General features: G+C 39.3%; 2 protein-coding genes across 4 annotated transcripts in view; one reads left to right on the forward strand and one right to left on the reverse strand.

Annotated features, from left to right (window-relative positions):
- The window catches only part of ARIH2 (ariadne RBR E3 ubiquitin protein ligase 2), a 57413-nt gene extending 38257 nt beyond the window's left edge, over positions 1-19156 (reverse strand). For 2 of the 3 annotated variants that reach the window (XM_077129379.1, XM_077129378.1), the window contains exons 1-3: positions 19001-19156; positions 16190-16249; positions 13095-13447 (exon numbers count right to left, since the gene is read on the reverse strand). In XM_077129379.1, the coding sequence (XP_076985494.1) occupies positions 13095-13349 (255 nt within the window). In that variant the 5' untranslated portion in view covers positions 13350-13447; positions 16190-16249; positions 19001-19156. Of the gene's footprint in view, positions 1-13094; positions 13448-16189; positions 16250-19000 lie in introns of those variants that run through there. The other variant, XM_077129380.1, reaches the window with a different exon arrangement.
- Positions 19157-19354: 198 nt separating this feature from the next.
- The window catches only part of SLC25A20 (solute carrier family 25 member 20), a 95966-nt gene continuing 95419 nt past the window's right edge, over positions 19355-19901 (forward strand). The window contains exon 1 of the mRNA XM_077129396.1: positions 19355-19409. The gene's annotated coding sequence lies outside the window, so the exon portion shown is untranslated. The remainder of the gene's footprint in view (positions 19410-19901) is intronic.

Genomic DNA, 19901 nt, shown 5'->3' on the forward strand with positions numbered 1-19901 from the left:
AACATTTTCTCTCAGGACTTTGAAGACCACTGCTCTGTTTTCTTCTGGTTGTCACTGTTCACTATTGCTAATGAGATGTCTGACTTCTATTTCTTTTAGAAGATCAGATATGTCTTTTTTAGAGTTTTCTCTCTATCCATGTTTTTCTGAAATCTTACAATGACAATTCTAGCACTAAATCTTTATTTATCTACCTGGGCAATGAATAGCCTCTTTCAATATGAAAAATACTAATCTCTTTAACTTCTGGAAATTTTCTTCTTGATTTTCATTGCTTTAGTTTTCTCTGCTCTCACTTCCCAGAAATACATGCTGGTTCTCCTGGACTGATCCTCTATCTGGTTTGTTTGTTTTTGCTTGCATTCTGGCTTTATTTATATTGAGAAATTTTCTCTTCTTATCTATGCAATATTTTTTAACCTGGCAAACCTATAATTCATCTCTAAGAGCTCTTTTTTATTCTCTGATTGTTTCCTATTCATTGCATCTCTGATTGCTTTATGGACACCACATCTGGAATATCTTTGAAAATACTAAATAGTACACTTTAAAATTAAAATTATCTTCTGGCCTTAATTTCAGCTAAGGTCAATTTTTCCATTTCTCTTTCATTTTGCAGGTTTTCCTCAAATTTCTGGTGATTCCTGATTAGCTACTCACATTAAAAAACAAAAGCTCACCATAAAAAGTAATGAAATCTGATATATGCTACTGCACAGATGAACATCGAAAAGATTATGTTTAGTGAAAGAAGCCAGACACAAAAGGTCACACGTTATAGGATTTCACCTATATGAGACACCCAGAATAGGAAACACGGAGTGGCTACTTAATGGATACTAGTTTTCCTTCAGGGGTGATGAAAACGTTTTGGAACTAGATAAAGATGATGCATACACAGTATAATGCTGTGAATGTACTAAATGCCACTGAATTGCATACTTTAAAATGGTTAATTTTATGTTATGTGAATATTTACCTTAATTTTTAAAAAAAGGGTCAGAAAACGCTTAAGTACAGGGAATCATGAATAAGGCATGAGATTTTGTTGGTTTATCCAGGTTAGTGTGATGCCTCGATAAATCCCAGAGTGGTTGGGACAGTGCATAAAGAAGTATTTGCAAGTCCCCTTATGGGAACTGGGAGAAAGGGGGAAAGATTCAACTTCCCCATTTGGAAAATTTCTGATACTCTTGCAAGCAGTGGGGACAACCAAATCAACAGGCTGAGCCCTCAATCTTAAGTTTTGCCCCTATGAAACTTATTCCTGCAAAGGACAGGCTAAGCCTACTTAAAATTAGTCCTAAGTGTCACCCCCAGAGAATCTCTTTTGTTGCTCAGATGTGATCTCTCTCTCTACATGGGACATGACTCCCGGGGGTGTAAATCTCCCTCGCAACATGGGACAGAAATCCCAGGATGAGTCAGGACCCAGCATCAAGGGACTGAGAATACCTTCTTGACCAAAACGGGGAAGAGACATGAGACAAGTTTCAGCGGCTGAGAGATTTCAAACCGAGTCAAGAGGTTATCCTGGAAGTTATTTTTATGCATTATATAGATATCCCTTTTCAGTTTATGGGGTATTAGAGTGGCTAAAGGGAAGTACTTGAAACTGTCTGAAACTGCAGAGCTGTGTTCCAGTAGCCTTGTTTCTTGAAGATGATTATATATAGCTTTTACAATGTGACCGTGTAATTATGAAAATCTTGTGTCTGATGCTCCCTTTATCTAGGGTATGGACAGATGAGTAAAAAAATGGATTAAAAATAAATAATGGTAGAACAAAGGTTAAAATAAATTGGAGAGATGGAAATACTAGTGGTCACTGAGAGGTAGGGGTTAAGGGTACGGTATATGTGAGTTTTTGCTTTTTTCTTTTTATTTCTTTTTCTGAAGTGATGCAAATGTTCTAAAAAATGATCATGGCAATGAACACACAACTATGTGATGATATAGTGAGCCAATGACTATACACCATGCATGGAATGTTTGTATATTAAAATGTGTTTATATGCTATTTTATCAACAAAAATATAAATTAAAAAAAAGGATCAGGAAAATGAATTCTAAGGTGTGTACACGGAAAGAACCTGTTAACCAACAGAAATTTTTTTAGGCTCAGAAGTAGCTGCAACTTAAGGGGCCCCAAATGACAAAAGAGGTTGCCAAATTTCACATTTTAAAGGCTTTCTTTGTCCCCAGATTATTCATTTATTTAAAATAAGCAGATTTTCTGACTAGAGCCTAAATGGGGAAGAAGGGTTGACTAGTCTATGTACAGACCTTTAATTAATTCCCCCCCATGTGCAGCACACTTTTCTTTCCCATCCTTTGTCAGTCAAATCAGAGCCTACAACCTCTTCAAGGATCTGCTGGACAAATTGGCTTCCTTGTGCAATATCATCCCCATGTACCACCCTTCATTCCATTCAGTTTGTTATTTTGAGTTTACAATATTTATATGCCTTTATACTTTCATTTTTATGGTACGTGCCAGTTTGAAACTGTTGTGTTCCCCAGAAAAGCCATGTTCTTTAATTTTGATTCAATACTGCTTGCTGGGATTTTTTTGACTAAGTTGTTTCCATAGAGATGTGACCCACCCAATTGTGGGTGGGGCCTTTTGATTAGGTGGTTTCCATAGAGATGTGTCTCCACCCATTTAAGGTGGGTCACTTACTAGAGTACTTTTAAGAGGGAACCATTTTGATAAAAGCTTCAGAGACTTCTGGAGATGCAGAAGGAAAATGCCCTCACAGAAGCCTTATGAGAGGTCTGGAGAGAAAGCTAGCAGATGTCACCATGTGCTTCCCAGCTGACAGAGGTGTCCAGAAGTCAAAGACCCCACCAGATGCCAGCCAAATGCCTTCTAAGCTAAAAGAGGTGTTCCACACTGTATCAGCCTTTCTTGAGTGAAGGTAAACTCTTGTTGGTGCCTTAATTTGGACATTTTCACGGCCCTAGAATTGTAAACTTGTAATGTAACAAATTCCCTTTTTAAAAGCCATTTCATTTCTGGTATACTACAGCTTTAGCAAACTAATACATGTTATTTAAAAATGAAAGGGAGACAAAGGTATGTTTCAACCATCTTTAAACAGGAACATTAATAAGCTAACAAAAAAAGATATGCCATGTTCTATTACAATGTCATAAAATTCAAAATTTTTAAAACATTCATATTCTATTTATGATCGCAGTTACCATTAGTAATCTTCACACATCAAAATGGACATAAGAACCCACTTTACCTTGATAACCAATGACATATGAAGTTGCTTTTAGACAGTAAAAATACTACAGGAAACCTACCCAACTCTGGGCAGTTTAAATCTTACTATTTCAGTTATAAAACTAGTCCATTCTGAACATTGGACACATCCTTGCAGCAGCCAAAGAAAGGAAGCACCTCTCCCTCCTCACTTTAATAACCAACAAATAACCGAATTATTTCACAATTTTTTGTACTTCTACATGAATATAATGTAAAATGCCTTAACCTCACCACTGAGGATTCTGTTTAAGTCTGTATGAAGTTCAAGTCTCAGAATTACCAACACTGATTCTGATATGCTCTCCAAGCCAGGAATCATCCATACATGAGATGCACATCATCTCAACATGAGAGTGAGCTGGCCTCATGGGGGAACAGAACCAAAGTTTTGACTTAAATTCTGAATTTTCTTATTTACTGACCTCAAGAGCAAGCAACAGTTAACTGAGAATACAATATAACCAGGCATTTCTGCAAGGTGCTGACATGCAAAGAGAAAAGTATTCATGCTCTGTCAAACAATACAGATTATTTCCAATCAATGTAAATACATCCAAGAAAAATGCACACAGTGGTACAGAGTGATCAACTCTGCTGGGGGAATGAGATAGGGTTTCATGAGGAAAAAGGAGACAAGGATAACTCCCCAGTTTCTAGCTTTGGTAAGCAGGGGGATGAGTACCACCAATTAAGTGAGAGAATCCAGGAAGCTGAATTTGATGGCACTGGTGTTATTTCCTGTAACAGGAGGCAAGGCTATTACTCTACAGAGTTGGGGAAATGATGGCAAAAGTGTTGAAATGACTGGTAAGGGTTTAAAATTAGGAATAAAAGATGAAAGAGGGTAAAGCGTATACTGCTCAGGAAAGAAATGTCTAGTCAAAGAGAACAACTTTTCTAACTAGAAACCACTCTTTGTTCATGATTATAGAACAACTCTGCTCTCCTGTTAAATCCCCAAACAAATCTTTCCCTTACCCTGCCTTTATTTTTCTCTACTTATGGTTGATATTTTGTGGTTATCACTGTGAAATCATCTCATGTTTATAAAAGTATGTGAAGCTCAAAGAAAAGGGAACACAATATAAACCAGGTTCTGGTAATTTATGTCAGTTTAAGTAATAAAGCTACAGAACAGACAGATTTCAGGTAGACAGACCTGAGAAGTCTCCAGTTGCTCACTATGCACCTATCTAAAATCTTTTCTCCAACTTTTCCCTCTTTGAGGTAGACAAATCTAATCCCTCAACTTTTTTCTTAGAGCAGCAGGGGCAAAGTTGCAAACTAAAAAGAAAAGCAGTTGACTGGGAACAGAGCGAGCTGCAGAAAAGTTACGGGATGCCTCAATAATGACAACCCCAAACAAACTAAATACTCCAGCATATAATGCTGTCAACACAGGCACAAGATCAAACACAGGAATCAACCCGAAATGTACAATGACAGGCTACTTTCATCTATATCCTTTTCCTGGACTCAATTCAAAACCTTGTGTTATTTTTACTTTTCTTATCAGTGGGCCCACAGGAAAAGGGTACCAGAGGTCTTTTCTGATGAAGGCAAAAGAATACAAAATACATGACCCAATCTTTATGTGGACCCTCAGAAGCATGAGTCAGCAATATGTCACCTAACACCTTCCTTGAGGTGGCTCCTACCCTATGACTCAAAATGCACAATCTTTAGAATATGCTTTAAGAAAGTACAGCAAACATGTGAAAGCAACATTCCCACTGCTCTTGCTCCTGTCCCCACCATGACCAACCAACATTTGTTTGAGTACTCACATACCAGGTATTTACAGGCATTATCTCATTTAGTGCTATTAAGAGGTATTATTACCATTAATTTTAGAGATGAAAAAACTGAAGCTTAAGGATGTTTAACGACCTGCCCAAGGTCATATTATATTAAGCAGCAGAGAGGGGCTGGAACTCAATCATCTGACCACTAACCCAAGCTCTTTATCCACTTTCCCCAACAGATACAAAGGCACGTCTACGAAGATGAGCAATACAATATGATAGGTCCCCAAACTGTAACTCACCTAAATGACCCATGGGGAAAGTCTGAGCAAATTATGGTTCAACAACAAGACAGTATACTGTATGGCCATTTAAAGTAACTTATGAGGACAAAGTGAAATAGGGGAAATGATTGAAATATATATGAAAAAAGCATAAGACTTTAACACATCTACACAGTTACTAGAATATAATGTTCCTCAGGTCAGGGATTTTTGTCTGTTTTGTTGGTGGATAAATTTCCAGTCCTGGCACATAGTAGGTGCTCAATAAATATTGGTTGGATGAATGAATAAATTGGAGCATAGTAATATTACATATGAACATGCAGAAGATCCAAAGGATAACAGGCAAGAAAGAAAACTTTTATTTTAGGATAATGGAATTATAAGTGATAATCCTTTTCTTTAGTATTTTGGGAACATTATGCTGACAATGAAAATTTAAATATAAATAAATTCAGGAATAGTAACGCAGAATTAGAATTACCCTAATTTCTAATTAGAATTAGAAATACCCATTACGTATGGTTCACACGGTTCCTAGGGTAGTGTTAATGTACAAGACTAGAATGAAAGCTGGCCTTGAATCTGATGAAGAGGTTCTTTTCTGGAAGGTAGTGAACATGCTGCTTACGGTGCCAGACACACAGTGGACACAAAGTCAGTGATGACAATAACCTTTCTAACTTGGCAAGATAGCAACAACTCTAGCACTAGCTATACTTAGGCAATTCTCAATGTCACTCTGGATATATCTTATTTCCCGTTTAAAAATAAATTTATACGCCAGTAAAACATATCAGACTTCCAGTCTAAAGGATCATAAAATATAGCAACACACCCACTAACAGCTAACTATTTAAAACTCAGGAATTTAATCTGGATTCTAATTAGATACAGGCATGCAAAAAAACTTGACAGGTCCCAGGTCCAAAAATAGAGATCAGATGGCTGCTCAACACACAAACACTAGGTACTACTAGGTTCCACACGAAGACACTTTCCCATGCGTAGTGACAAGAAGTAACCATTATTCAGTTAATGACTATGTAAATTTTAAAAATTTCTTAAAAATGAGCTATGCCAGGATACAAGAAAGTTAACTTAATAATTAAAATTAAAGTCTTCCTCAGATACTACATAAGAACTTGGTGCTACTTAACAAAAAGCTAAATATAAGGTATTTTATGTTAAGAATATCAATTGTTCATGTTAGAAGTGACAAAAGCAAAGAAACTAGGTTGTTTTGAACATGAGACTACAAAGACTCCCAATTCACTCAGAGTCAGAAGCCCTGAAAACTCATTATGATTCACCCACAAAGGGGAAAAATGATCCACAGAAGAATTTTAAAGAGATTTTCCAGCTACATTTTGCTGAATAGCAAAATCTAAATTTTAAAAGAAATTTAAGCAGGAGGCTGGCAGAAGAAAGTACTCTAGGGAACATATTCCCAACTGTACTGCATATAGTTAATACAACAAATTCAGAGATGAACTATTAGTAAGAACACTCATAATAATTGGCCTATTTCTTTAATCTTACCTGGGGGTTCAAAAATGAGCAATGCAATTGACTCACCATGTCACTACTGTCAAATAAGTTTAAAAAAATCTATTCCTTCTCTCCAATAGTAAAGATACCTCAGGCTGCACTGATCCTCAAAATTTTATTCCCTCTGACCTACACATCTTAGTCTCTTGTTCCAGCCTAGAAGATAATCTTCCTACCCCTGTGCTCATCACTCTATGGAGCCTGGATTTCTCCTACCTCCCCTTCTATGCCACCTTCAAGGTTCTCCTGACTCAACCCAAAGCTCAAGTAGCTCACTGTAGCACTATGAAGTAGATCAAGGCCAAATATCTTTTTCCTGAAGCAACTGGGTGAGACCCTGAACAACATTCTGCCTCTCCTGCCCACACAGCTAACATGCAACAAAGAGAAGGAATAAACAGAATGGGAGATACGTGTGGGTTATCACCATTTATCATCAATGAAAGATGGCTCCCTGGACATGACCCCGTATGGACTGTCTGGGGCTCTACTGTGGCTGAATCCTTCCCCCAGCAGTTTGTTAGCAAACACTTCATGAGTTCCATGGCACATTATTAACAGGACCCACTGAATAAACAACTATATTCTTCTTGGCTAACAACTGCATGTTCTGTAATAAAAATGCCTGCTCTACTGGAAAGAATTTCTCTCATCTATGACAATAACAATATAATAATTTTGGGATAAATTATTATCCCAAATAATAGGATCCTTACGTATATATCCTTTATATACGTAAGGATCCTATAAAAATATATATAGTATGAAAAAGGGAATTTTTTTCTTTAAAGACATACATGATCAATAAAGATACCCGACTTCCGGAGAAGATGGCGGCTTAGTAAGACACGCGGGTCTTAGTTCCTCCTCCAGAAAAGCAACTAAAGAAACAGAAACAATACGAAACAGCTCCCGGAGCCACGACAGAGACCAAAAAGACAGCGTACCCCATTCTGGAACGGCTGAACGGGCAGGGAAAATCCGCTGCGGTGAGATACCCAAGGGGCGTGCGTTTTCCCGGCTGGGGCGGCGGGCGACTGGGGTCCCCTACACACATGTGGCTCCCCGGTCTGACTGGGAACGTTGGATAGCGGGGCCCTCCCGCCATGCTTGGCGTCTCGGGCCAGCTGGGCAATTTGGACCGGCACTCCCCCAAGCTGTGGTGGCCGGCGACCCCCCCTCCACGCACGGTTTCCCGGGCCGACTGCGAGATTCGGATTGGCAGGTTAAAGGAGCCACAGCATCTTTTACTGGTGGGCCCCGCAGACAGACGAGCGCCACGAGCGCCACCTACTGGGCAGGAAAAGAAAAACAGAGCCCAGAGATTTCACAGAAAAACCTTTCAACCAGCCGGGTCCCACACCCAGGGAAATCTGATCAAACGCCCAGACACCAGCAGAAAATAATGGATGACGCTTGGAAAATTGAAGATATGGCCCAGTCAAAGGAACAAACCAATAGTTCAAATGAGATACATGAGCTGAGACAACTAATGCTGAATATACGAACAGAAATGGAAAAACTCTTCAAAAACCAAATCAATAAATTGAGGGAGGACATGAAGAAGACATGGGCTGAACAAAAAGAAGAAATAGAAAATCTGAAAAAACAAATCACAGAACTTATGGGAGTGAAGGACAAAGAAGAAAAAATGGAAAAAACAATGGATACCTACAATGGTAGATCTAAAGAGACAGAAGCTACAATAAGTGAACTGGAGGATGGAACATCTGAATTCCAAAAAGAAACAGAAACTATAGGGAAAAGAATGGAAAAACTTGAGCAGGGGATCAGGGAACTGAATGACAATATGAAGCGCACAAATATACGTGTTGTGGGTGTCCCAGAAGGAAAAGAGAAGGGAAAAGGAGGAGAAAAACTAATGGAAGAAATTATCACTGAAAATTTCCCAACTCTTATGAAAGACCTAAATTTACAGATCCAAGAAGTGCAGCGCACCCCAAAGAGAATAGACCCAAATAGGCGTTCTCCAAGACACTTACTAGTTAGAATGTCAGAGGTCAAAGAGAAAGAGAGGATCTTGAAAGCAGCAAGAGAAAAACAATCTGTCACATACAAGGGAAACACAATAAGACTATGTGTAGATTTCTCAGCAGAAACCATGGAAGCTAGAAGACAGTGGGATGAGATATTTAAATTATTAAAAGAGAAAAACTGCCAACCAAGACTTCTATATCCAGCAAAATTGTCCTTCAAAAATGAAGGAGAAATTAAAACATTTATAGACAAAAAGTCACTGAGAGAATTTGTGACCAAGAGACCAGCTCTGCAAGAAATACTAAAGGGAGCACTAGAGTCAGATACGAAAAGACAGAAAAGAGAGGTATGGAGTAAAGTGTAGAAAGAAGGAAAATCAGTTATGATATATATAATACAAAAGCCAAAATGGTAGAGGAAAATAATATCCAAACAGTAATAACACTAAAAGTTAATGGACTGAATTTCCTAATCAAAAGACATAGAATGGCAGAATGGATTACGACCCAGCAATACCACTGCTAGGTATCTACTCAAAGGACTCAAGGGCAAAGACACAGACGGACATTTGCACACCAGTGTTTATAGCAGCATTATCTACAATTGCAAAGAGATGGAAACAGCCAAAATGTCCATCAACAGACGAGTGGCTAAACAAACTGTGGCGTATACCTACGATGGAATATTATGCAGCTTTAAGACAGACTAAACTTATGAAGCATGTAATAACATGGATGGACCTAGAGAACATTATGCTGAGTGAGTCTAGCCAAAAACTAAAGGACAAATACTGTATGGTCCCACTGATGTGAACCGACATTTGAGAATCAGCTTGGAATATATCACTGGTAACAGAGACCAGCAGGAGTTAGAAACAGGGTAAGATAATGGGCAATTGGAGCTGAAGGGATACAGACTGTGCAACAGGACTAGATACAAAAACTCAAAAATGGACAGCACAATAATACCTAAGTGTAATGTAACTATGTTGGAACACTGAATGAAGCTGCACCTGAAATATAGTTTTTTGTTTGTTTGTTAAAAAAATAATAAAATAAAAATAAAAATAAATAAATAAATAAAGATACCCATTTATCAGAGATTCTTCCCTTTCTGTCTCACAACACCTTTCTTTGCAATCATCTCATCTCTTGTATTTATTCCATCTGTGTAAAATGATAGCACATTCTCAAACAATGCTTCTGTGGTGTTTTTACCACTATATCTGAATAACAACAGTGCCACACACACACACACACACACACACACACACGAATTTTCATGGTGCTCTATTCCTTTGATTTCATTTTCTGGGCACCTTCCTTTCTCTGGATTAATCTTACCCAGGAACTAACCCAAGGACACATAGAGAAATTACCCTCTAAGGGTATTCAATAAACCAGAAACACAGAGTCCCAGAGGAGTTAGGATTTTACAACTTAACAAACTTCAAATCCCAAAAGGCAAGAAAAGGCTCTACTTTAGGCTGGCTATATTGTGGCTCAGCTACAGGCAACTGTCAGCACAAAACAAAACAAGTAACAGAGATGAGAATCGATCAAAGATTCAAGCCACTCTTCAAACTTATAGACAGCTTTAATTTTAAACTTTTTAAACTACATACACATCATATTTCTACCAGCCCAAAAGCACCAAAGCCATACAAAAGAATTAAATATGTCAATACATCACAGTTGTACAAACAGCACCATGATCCACCGGGGAATGATGATCTGGGTGACTATTAACACTGACCCTCCCTCTCTGAGATAGATGTGACTGGGAAGCTAGAATAGCCAAAGCACCTGAGAACAACATTCTGTTAACTCAGCACTTGATATAGTCCCTCCTACCCTCAAAATATATTAATTACAAACATAAAAACAAAGCTTGTTGCTAGAGAAAATCTGTTTTATAGCAAGCCTGGGAAAGAGAGATTGTGTGACTGCATTTCCAATAGTCTCAACCAAGCTGCTTCTGCCTAGTCTCTCTGGTCAAGTTCTGAACCACTTAAAACACCACTGGCCTCACCACCAAAAGAGCCAGAATTCTTTCTGTCCAGCAACCAGAAAAGAAACAGGTGTTAATACACTCCACAGGGAGGTCCAGAGAGGGAAAAAAAATCTTTCTTCTACCACCATATAAATTTTTGCGGAACTCTTTGCCCAGCATTTTTTCTCTTTACTCTGTCCTGTTTCAATTTTCATCCATCTTTTTATTCCTCCATCTCTGTTACAAGTTCCTTTAGCCCTTCTCTTCTAGGTTTGAGGATCAGACAATACCCTTCCATGACAGTAGAGGATGTATAGCAGGGACTAGGGAATCTAGCTCACACCAATAAGAGGGACTGAATTTACAACAACAGCAGTTGCTACAGTCATCAACAGCCCTCAAAATCTACACATATCCAAGAAATTATTCAATACGTACTATGGATAAAACGCTGTGACAGGAATGACAGGGGAGACAATTCATAAGGCAGCTTCTGCCCTCCAGGAACTGACAACATAGTTAGAGAGAGAATGCAAAACTGTGAAAAGGTAAAACAACATAAAGCATTCAGAAGACTACAGCACATGCTCTAACACACAGACTGAGATGAAAGGAAGGCATGACCACTGGGTTCTGCAGGGTCGGGGGAATACTCAAGTATAGGTGAGAGAAAGCACAAGCTAAACTCTGAAGGAGCCCTAAGGATACTAAAAGGTAAGGAGGTAAAAGAGAAGGCTTTCCATGGGGCTGAGAAAGAACAGGTGCCTGGGCCACTCAGCTGTCTCTAGCAGGACAGGAAAGTTGGCACAGAGACTTCACAAACTGAGACTTCTTGCACATAGACAGGAAAATCCTGATGGACTTGGTCAACTCACACTATCCAGCACATATCTATACACCTGACAACTTCTCTAATTTTAAATACCAACACTATATATAACCTCACAATACATTTAAAGCAAAAGAAACTGGTAGACTAGTGAGGGAGATGTGTGCATAATGAAGAACGAAGGGACTGGTGTCTCTTTTCTACCAGGGAAATACCTTCTGAAGGCAGGCATCTCAGTACCTGTTACATATGCACAGTGCAGAAATTCCAAACCCAGAGGTTTCTGTTAAGTACAAGAGAGAAAGTCTGCAATCACTTCTAGGAGTGAGTCATATATAAAAATCTTTAGCTCTCAGCTTCCAGCCAGTAGCTAATAAAGCCTTGAAAAGGCAGCCCAAGTATCTAAATCCAAGGTATTAGTTAGCCTTTGATGACCACCTAGAAAAATATCCCTAAACTAGTAGATAAAGCAATGTTTACAGAAATGATACATAGCACAACTCAGTTGTTTCTATTTAAATCCCAACAAGAAAATTTATTTGGTTAAAATCATGCATATGTGCCCTTGACCTTCAAGTTGAACCAACAATAAAATCCGTTAACAATTCCTAAAAGAAGCTCCATGAACAGTGAAGTAAAAGGCATGTCCCCACTTTCACAGAATATCCAGTGTCAGAGAAGGAAACATGTTGAGAAATTGTCTAAATGATAAAAAAAAAATGTAAATAGTGAAGACAATGTTTGGTTTGAGGTCGACATTGAAAGGTACGCTAGTTTATGTGTTAAAAACAAGATTCTTGCTGGAATAATTAATTTCGTTCATTCTTTAAAATTACCCCAATAACACCCCCTCCAAATGCAATGAAATACAAGGTATGAAAATTTAGTTTTTCTGAAGAATTTTTGCTAAAGTCTCTTTCAACATTAGATATTAGTAATCAGTATATGAAACAAATGAGCTCACCAGCTCAGAGGCACTGATTACTCAGGACAAACCAAGGAGATCTGGGAACTCTCAAGACATTTATCAGTCATTCAAAAATGGTTGTGTAGAAGATGATGGCGATTCTAAGGTCTAGCATATCTTACTTCATAAAATTTCATATGACTTACTTTCTGACACAAATGCTAGTCAGTGCAATTATACAATGACTATGCACTTCCGTTTCCCCTTTCCTGGGTCTACCCTATCCTTCTTTCTAATTCATAGTAATTTGGGAATGTGAGGGCATTAAATGTTTACCTACGAGAAAGCAAAGTAAATATAACAAATATGTTTCAAACCCTGCAACACATACTTTAATTTGGTTTCAAGCTACAGGGCCATTCAATTAGCCTGGAGGACTCATTGGTCAGTAGTAGCTCATCCTTAGATTTAACTTGGGGATTTTACTCTTGTAACTGGCAACACTGCTCACCTTTAGCGCAGATGCTAAGCTGGTCATGTGCTCGTTGAGGGCACCCTCTGACTCCTTGTAGGTCAAGCAGGTGAACTGGTACTCCTCAGGATCAAAGGCATCAGCCCCCTGCTGCTCCACATCACTGGCTACTCCCACATAATAGTCTTCTATATCCCCAGGGTCCTCGTCCTCTTCTTCCTCCTCCTCCTCACAATTTGGGTCATAGTCCTCTTCATTGCTGTCAGATCCCTGGCTATTCATGTCCACAGACATCTTAGCATCCGGCCACGTTCCAGATCAGGAAAACTGTTGCTTCTTTCCCCTCCCCCCAGACTTTACCGCTTTCTCAAATGCATTAGTGTTTATGTCTTCTAAAGGAAGAAAAGAAAAAGAAAAAGTTACTTTTCTCCCATAAGATGTTGTAAGAGAAACCGTTTAAGAATAAAAATTACACAGTATGCCCCTATCCCCACTATGGCCTACTCCTACTCTAGTATCATACAGGGTACCTCACCTTCATTCCTCTGCCCAGGTTTATTTCTACAGGAGACCCCTCCCTGGAGAAACAAATGTGGCTGAAAATGCACTGATAACTTCACATGACAAGCCTGGCAGGAAAGGGCAAGGCTGTCTACTCCATGTCAGGAAATCAAATTTCCAAGGATTTGTCCTCCCCATGAGAATCCTTAAGGATGAAATACATCTCTGCAACTGGCTGCCCACAGGGGAAGCAACCTTAACTACCAAGGTTTAAAATCACCTTGTTAAGGGATTGAGAAAACCCCAAGAATGAGCTAGACTCAGCATCAAGAGATTGAGAAAACCTTCTTGACCAAAATGGGGAAGACCAAGATGAGACAAAATAAAGTGTCAATGGCTGAGAGATTCTGAACAGCGTCGAGAGGCTATCCTGGAGGTTATTCTTACGCATTAAATAGATATCACCTTGTTAGTCAAGATGTAATGGAGAGGCTGGATGGAACTGCTTGAAAATGTAGAGCTGGGTTCCAGTAGCCATGTTTCTTGAAGATGATTGTATAATGTTATAGCTTTCACAAAGTGACGTGTGATTGTGAAAACCTTGTGTCTGATGTTCCTTTTATCTACCTTATCAACAGATGAGTAAAACATATGGAATAAAAATAAATAATAGGAGGAACAAATGTTAAAATAAATTTAGATTGCAATGCTAGTGATCAATGAAAGAGAGAGGTAAGGGATATGATATGCATGAATTTTTTTCTGTTGTCTTTTAATTTCTTTTTCTGAATTGATGCAAATGTTCCAAGAAATGATCATGATGATGAATATGCAACTATGTGATGATTTTGTGAATTACTGATAAATATGTAGAACAGAATGATAAGTTAAGAATGTTTGCGTTTGTTTGTTATATATATATTTTTAATTTAAAAATTAATTAAAAAAAGAAAAAATTAATCTTGTTAATCAAGGCCCACTGCGTGGTGAACCAGCACATCAATGGGGATATAGTTCCTTCCCACTATAATACATACGACAACAAAAAAAAACAGTGCTTCATAGACATCAATCTCAGATATCCGAGGGGTAAGTGCAGTTAGTAAAGAAAAATAAAAGCCACCTAACCTTTCTGAGTTGCAATTAATATTTTCCTCTAGTTTGCAAAGTTGACTGATTTGAATTTTCAGTTTCAAAGGCTTCTACCTTCAGAGTTACCCTTTAAAAATACTTAGAGGCAAAAAAAACTGACCCATTAGTGAAGGAAAAATATAGATAGTATATGTTAGCAGGATCAAGGCTAGAGAAAACTAGAATCTATTTAGGATGAAGAAACAAAGAGTTCAAACTGAACTAACTACTGAAAAATCGTCCCAGATCAAAATGTTACTCAATTACTATAAATGCAAAGAGAACAATAAAAAAAGCAAAACAGTCCTAACTTTGTTTCAGAAAAGATTTTGGCAAATACCCATTAATTTTTCTGTATACATAGTCTTTCAAGTGATCATTTGCATGGAATCATATTAACTAGTGATTTAAATCTAAAAGGTAATAGTATCTTAAAAGGCAAGAACATTTAGACTCAGTGTTACATATAAACAATTGACATAAACAAATCTGGATAAAATGAGAAGTAAATGCTGTCTATTTAAGGTAGAGAATCTTTTTTTAAAAAAAAAACAACCATAACATAAAGATTAAGAATAAATGGGAGGTGCACAGATGGTTCAGTGGGAAAATGCTCGCCTGCCATGTAGGAGACCTGGGTTCAATTCCTCTCCATGCAATCCCCCCACCCCAAAAAAGAATGATACTAAAATCATTTAGAGCCACTTTTTATACTATTAAAATATCAGTAGATCTAAGTTTAATATATAAATTATAAATGCTCAAAAAAAACCACATTAATGATAGGGCAGAATTATTAGCACACAACGCAGCAATTCCACTCCTAGGTATACTTATATACCCAGAATTGAAAGCAGGGACTCAGATAAAAATTTGTACATCAATGTATACTGCAGAGTTATTCATAATGGCCAAAAGGTAGAAGTTGCACAAGTGTCCTTCAACAGATGAATGGATAAACAAAATGTGGTATATCCCTAAAATAAAATATTATTCAGCTGTAAAAAGAAGAGAAGCACTGGTATATGCTACAACATGGATGAACCTTGAAGACATCATGTCAATTGAAATAAGCCAGACAGACACAAAAGGACAAAATTGTATAGTTTCCCTACTATGAAATACTTAGAATAGGCAAATTCATAGAGACAGAAAGCAGAATAGTGGTTACCAGAGGTAGGGGTAAGGAGCAATGGGCAGTTATTGCTAAATAAGGATGAGTTTTGATATGGAATGATAAAAATAGTCCGGAAATAGTGGTGAAAGTTATACAGTATTGTTAACATACTTAAAGTCAAAGAATTGTTCACTTAGAATGGTTAAAATGACTTAAGTATATTTCACCACAGTAAAAAATAAATTATATTGAAATTTAAATATATATAATATTGGCAGTTTGACCTTTAACAAATTATTCCAGATGGCACAATCACCTAATCACAACTGAACTATGGTATTTTTTCATTAACAGAAGAGATCATCTTTGAACTACAAATACCTACAGTTCTTGAAGATCTGTTAAAAAGACATCACCCAAATAATCGGTGTCATATGATTTCCATCTAAAATGAAAAGAGAGAATCATATTTATAATTGGTACCTTGGTTTGTAAATTTATTTTTAAAAAAGCAAAAACATTTAAAAGTACAGTAACAAAGGGCCAAAGAGACTACTGAAGTCATTATTTTCTTAAATCCCAACAAATCCAGGTCATAATGATATTGACAAGAATTACACTACCTTCTAAAAAAATAAAATATTCAAAATAAGCAGCTGACAATAAGTTAACCTGCGATACTGCTGTCAGAAATAGATACCTAATTTCTTCTGGCTTGAAAGCCTACCTCCTTGCTCCTACATTTCTATTTTTCAGATTCTCTCAATTAACTAATATAATCTCAATCCTAAATGTTGATAGAAGTAGGCAAGGCATTTGATTTTTTTCAGGGGAAGTTATAACTGATTTAAAATTGTACTTTTACTGTAAAGTCACCCACTGTGGTACTCTAATACAGAGTACTGCTAATATTTCAGAGCTCAGTTTACTCATGAAAACTGTTTTCCAAAGGAAAAAAAAAAAAGGGAGTACATGGGTGGTTCAGTGGTAGAATGCTCTCACCTTCCATTGCAGGAGCTACCAGGTTCAATTCCTGGACAATGTACCCCCCCAAAAAAAGTTCCCAATAAGATACACACTATGCAATATTAACACCCATTACCTACCTTTCTTCTGACAAGCTCCAGGGCCAGCTGACTTCCCCATAGATATAGATCCCACTATCAAAGACTAAATAAATCTACCTGTTGCTTATTCAATTACAAATTTTATTTCTACTACTTTATCCTTTAGGATTTCTGAGAAAATCAAAGTTTACAATTTGCAAAGAAATACTTCACGCAAAGACAAGCAAATATAAACTAAATGAAAAAATCAATCTGAACAACGACTGTAAAAGATTAATTTTTATCTGTTTATACAAAAATAGAGGACATGCAACCGATCTTTTCACCCTCTTTTCTTTTACCTGTAACTTTCAACCAAGATACTAGCTCTAGGGAAAAAGAATCCATAAATATTGTTCCTGCCCATAAAAAGCATTACCTCTAATAGCTCTCACTTAATGAGAGCCAATTTCAACTCAGACTTATTCTATCTTCCAACCATACAAAGTGGCTATCATCCCCTTCTTACAAATGAGAAAGCTATAGTTCAGAAAAGATTAAGTAATTTGCAGAGGATTACACGGTTGGCAACTGCCCAGCATCCTCTACCAAACCAATGAGCTATGGGGTTTCATAACTCCCCACCACTCTTCCAGAGAAGATGATACTGTCCACAAAGGTACCAAAAGACCCTCCAGAATCACACCAACAAAAGCACATGCTTTTTACATTCTCAGGGCTTCTCCCCAGCATCTGGGTTTAGGAGTTACCCACAAGTTTCTCAACAAACATTCAAAAGGATGAAAAAACTTCCCAGGAAAAAAAGAGAACTCCATTTTATAGTTATTGGGCATTCTAGGTTCAGATCTAAATAAAAACTTTTCTCATCCTTTCAAAGTTAAATATCCGTATTCTATTTTAAGAAAAGCTAACCTTCTGATCTTACTCAGTACATTATTTCCTTATTAACAGAACTGATGACAAAGCTTTGATTTCTTTGTAGTCCTTAAATATTCCTACATCCCGGATAGAAAAAAAACTAACAGAAATTACTTTCCTCCAAAGCCAAAGTCAAGTGTTCAGAAGACCCACCCTAGGCTTTCTCACCAGGCCAGGCCCCACCAAGGAAGGAAAGGATCCAAACTGAAAACTTCTCAGTTTCAAGGTGACAGAGAAAAAAACCACAGACTTCTGGTGAATATGACGATGCTTGTTCCTGATATTTTATTCAGCACTTACTGGTATTTTACTAAGTCTACATCTCTAAAGAAAACTACTTGGCACAAAAATATCGGCAACTTAGTTTCAAAACCCTAGTCTATATCTGCACCGTGCAATACACTAGGCACTAACCTCATGTGATTATTCAAATTTAACTTAATTTAAAAACAAAATCTAAATATAAATTTAATTCCTCAGTTGCACCAGCCACATATCAAATACTCAATGAACTCACGTGTCACTAGAGGCTACAGTACTGGACAGCAAAAGAATGGAACAAGTCCATCATCGCAAAAAGTTCTATGGGACAGAGCAACACTGAGTAGAAGGGAAGTCATCCGAGAACACAGTTGACTCCCGCGTGGCTTGCCCCGCAGCATCCAGCGAGACTGCGGCGCTGCTACAGGGCCACAAGTCCCTTGCGAGGCGCCGCGGTCGCTGGGATATTCGAGCGGACGCGATTGTTCTCGCGCTAGGGGGGGAACCCTTTACGGGGGCGGGGGGAGGGTATGTTAAAAACAAAACGCGCCGGCAGCACTGCAAAAGCTCCCATGAAGACTTGAGTAAAGCCCCCCGGACGTGGCGCGTTTCCTCGGCGCTCACAGCGGGGAAGGCCAAGATGCGCTCGTGCCAGTTCGTCAGAGCCGCTGGCCTCCGACGACTCCGGGAACTGAGGCGACGGCGGGAGAAGGAAGGGCGAAAAGGTGCCGGGTGACTGCCCGCTCCGGCCGTAGCCTTTTACCGCCTTTTCTCTACACTCCGGCCCCTCGGCCGGCGGCGGGGGGGCGTCCAGACCACGTACGATGGGCGGGAAGCGCCAAGGCCTCGCGGGCGGCGGCGAAGGCGGAGTCCGGGCCCGGCCGGGAACCGCGCGGGGAGTCTTCCTCCCGCCCAAGTAAACAAGGCCTCGACACGTGCCGCGCACTTACCGGGAGCCACAGCCCAGCAACTGCTGAGCCGAGGCGGGCCAGGCCAGGTCGTCCAGGCCAGAGAGGTCGGGTGGAGAACCTGCGGCGGCGGAAGCAGCGAGTCGACGCCAGCCAGGGTCCGCGCCGCTTCCTCCGGCTGACCCGTCCCTGCAGCTCCGGAAGTACTCGGCGCTGCTGCGTCACTTCCGGCCCGAGGTCGCCCCGCGGTCGCCTTGGGTCACCGCAGTCGCGGGGTGTGAGGGGTACTCGGCCTTGCTATCGGTACAGCCGGTCGCTCAGACCCAAAGTCTGGCCGCAGGACATAGTGGAGGGTTCGGTTTACCGAGGGATGTTCAAAGTCATCGCTTTCCGCGTGCGCCCACCAGTCCTGCCTCCTTGGGATAATTTTAACCAGCGTTTTTCTGACCATGTGAGTACTTAGGTGTCGGGCACGGGCACAGTATCTGGTTTCTGTGCAGTGGATAGAGGGCCGTTGTTTCCCAGCTGCTCTGGTCGAGAGGAGACCTGAATCTTTGAGTCTGCGTAGCCGAATTGGAAATCAACGCCTGCGCGTGGAGGCTGTGTTCTCGTGGCCCGGGAATCTCTGGGCTTTCGCTTTTTCTGCCTTTGCTTTATTCGCCGCCCAGTGCTGCTTCTCATTCACCATACAAGATTGAATCATAACTTCTTTGCTGCACACTTTCTTCTAGCTGTCCAACGTTTCTCACAATGTAGGAACTATCATTATGACTTCCAAAACCTTCTGAGACTTGTCGCCAAGTGTTAGGATTAGGTAGAGCCACGGAGACGCACCCAAGTTGCATCTGCACGACAGTGAAAACGCCTGCGTGAAGCCGATATTGGTAGGGAACCTCCCTGGCTATGCAAATCCATAGACAACAAGCCCACCCATTTCCACTAA

Source organism: Tamandua tetradactyla, chromosome 15 (genome assembly GCF_023851605.1).
Source record: "Tamandua tetradactyla isolate mTamTet1 chromosome 15, mTamTet1.pri, whole genome shotgun sequence".
NCBI lineage: Eukaryota > Metazoa > Chordata > Mammalia > Pilosa > Myrmecophagidae > Tamandua > Tamandua tetradactyla.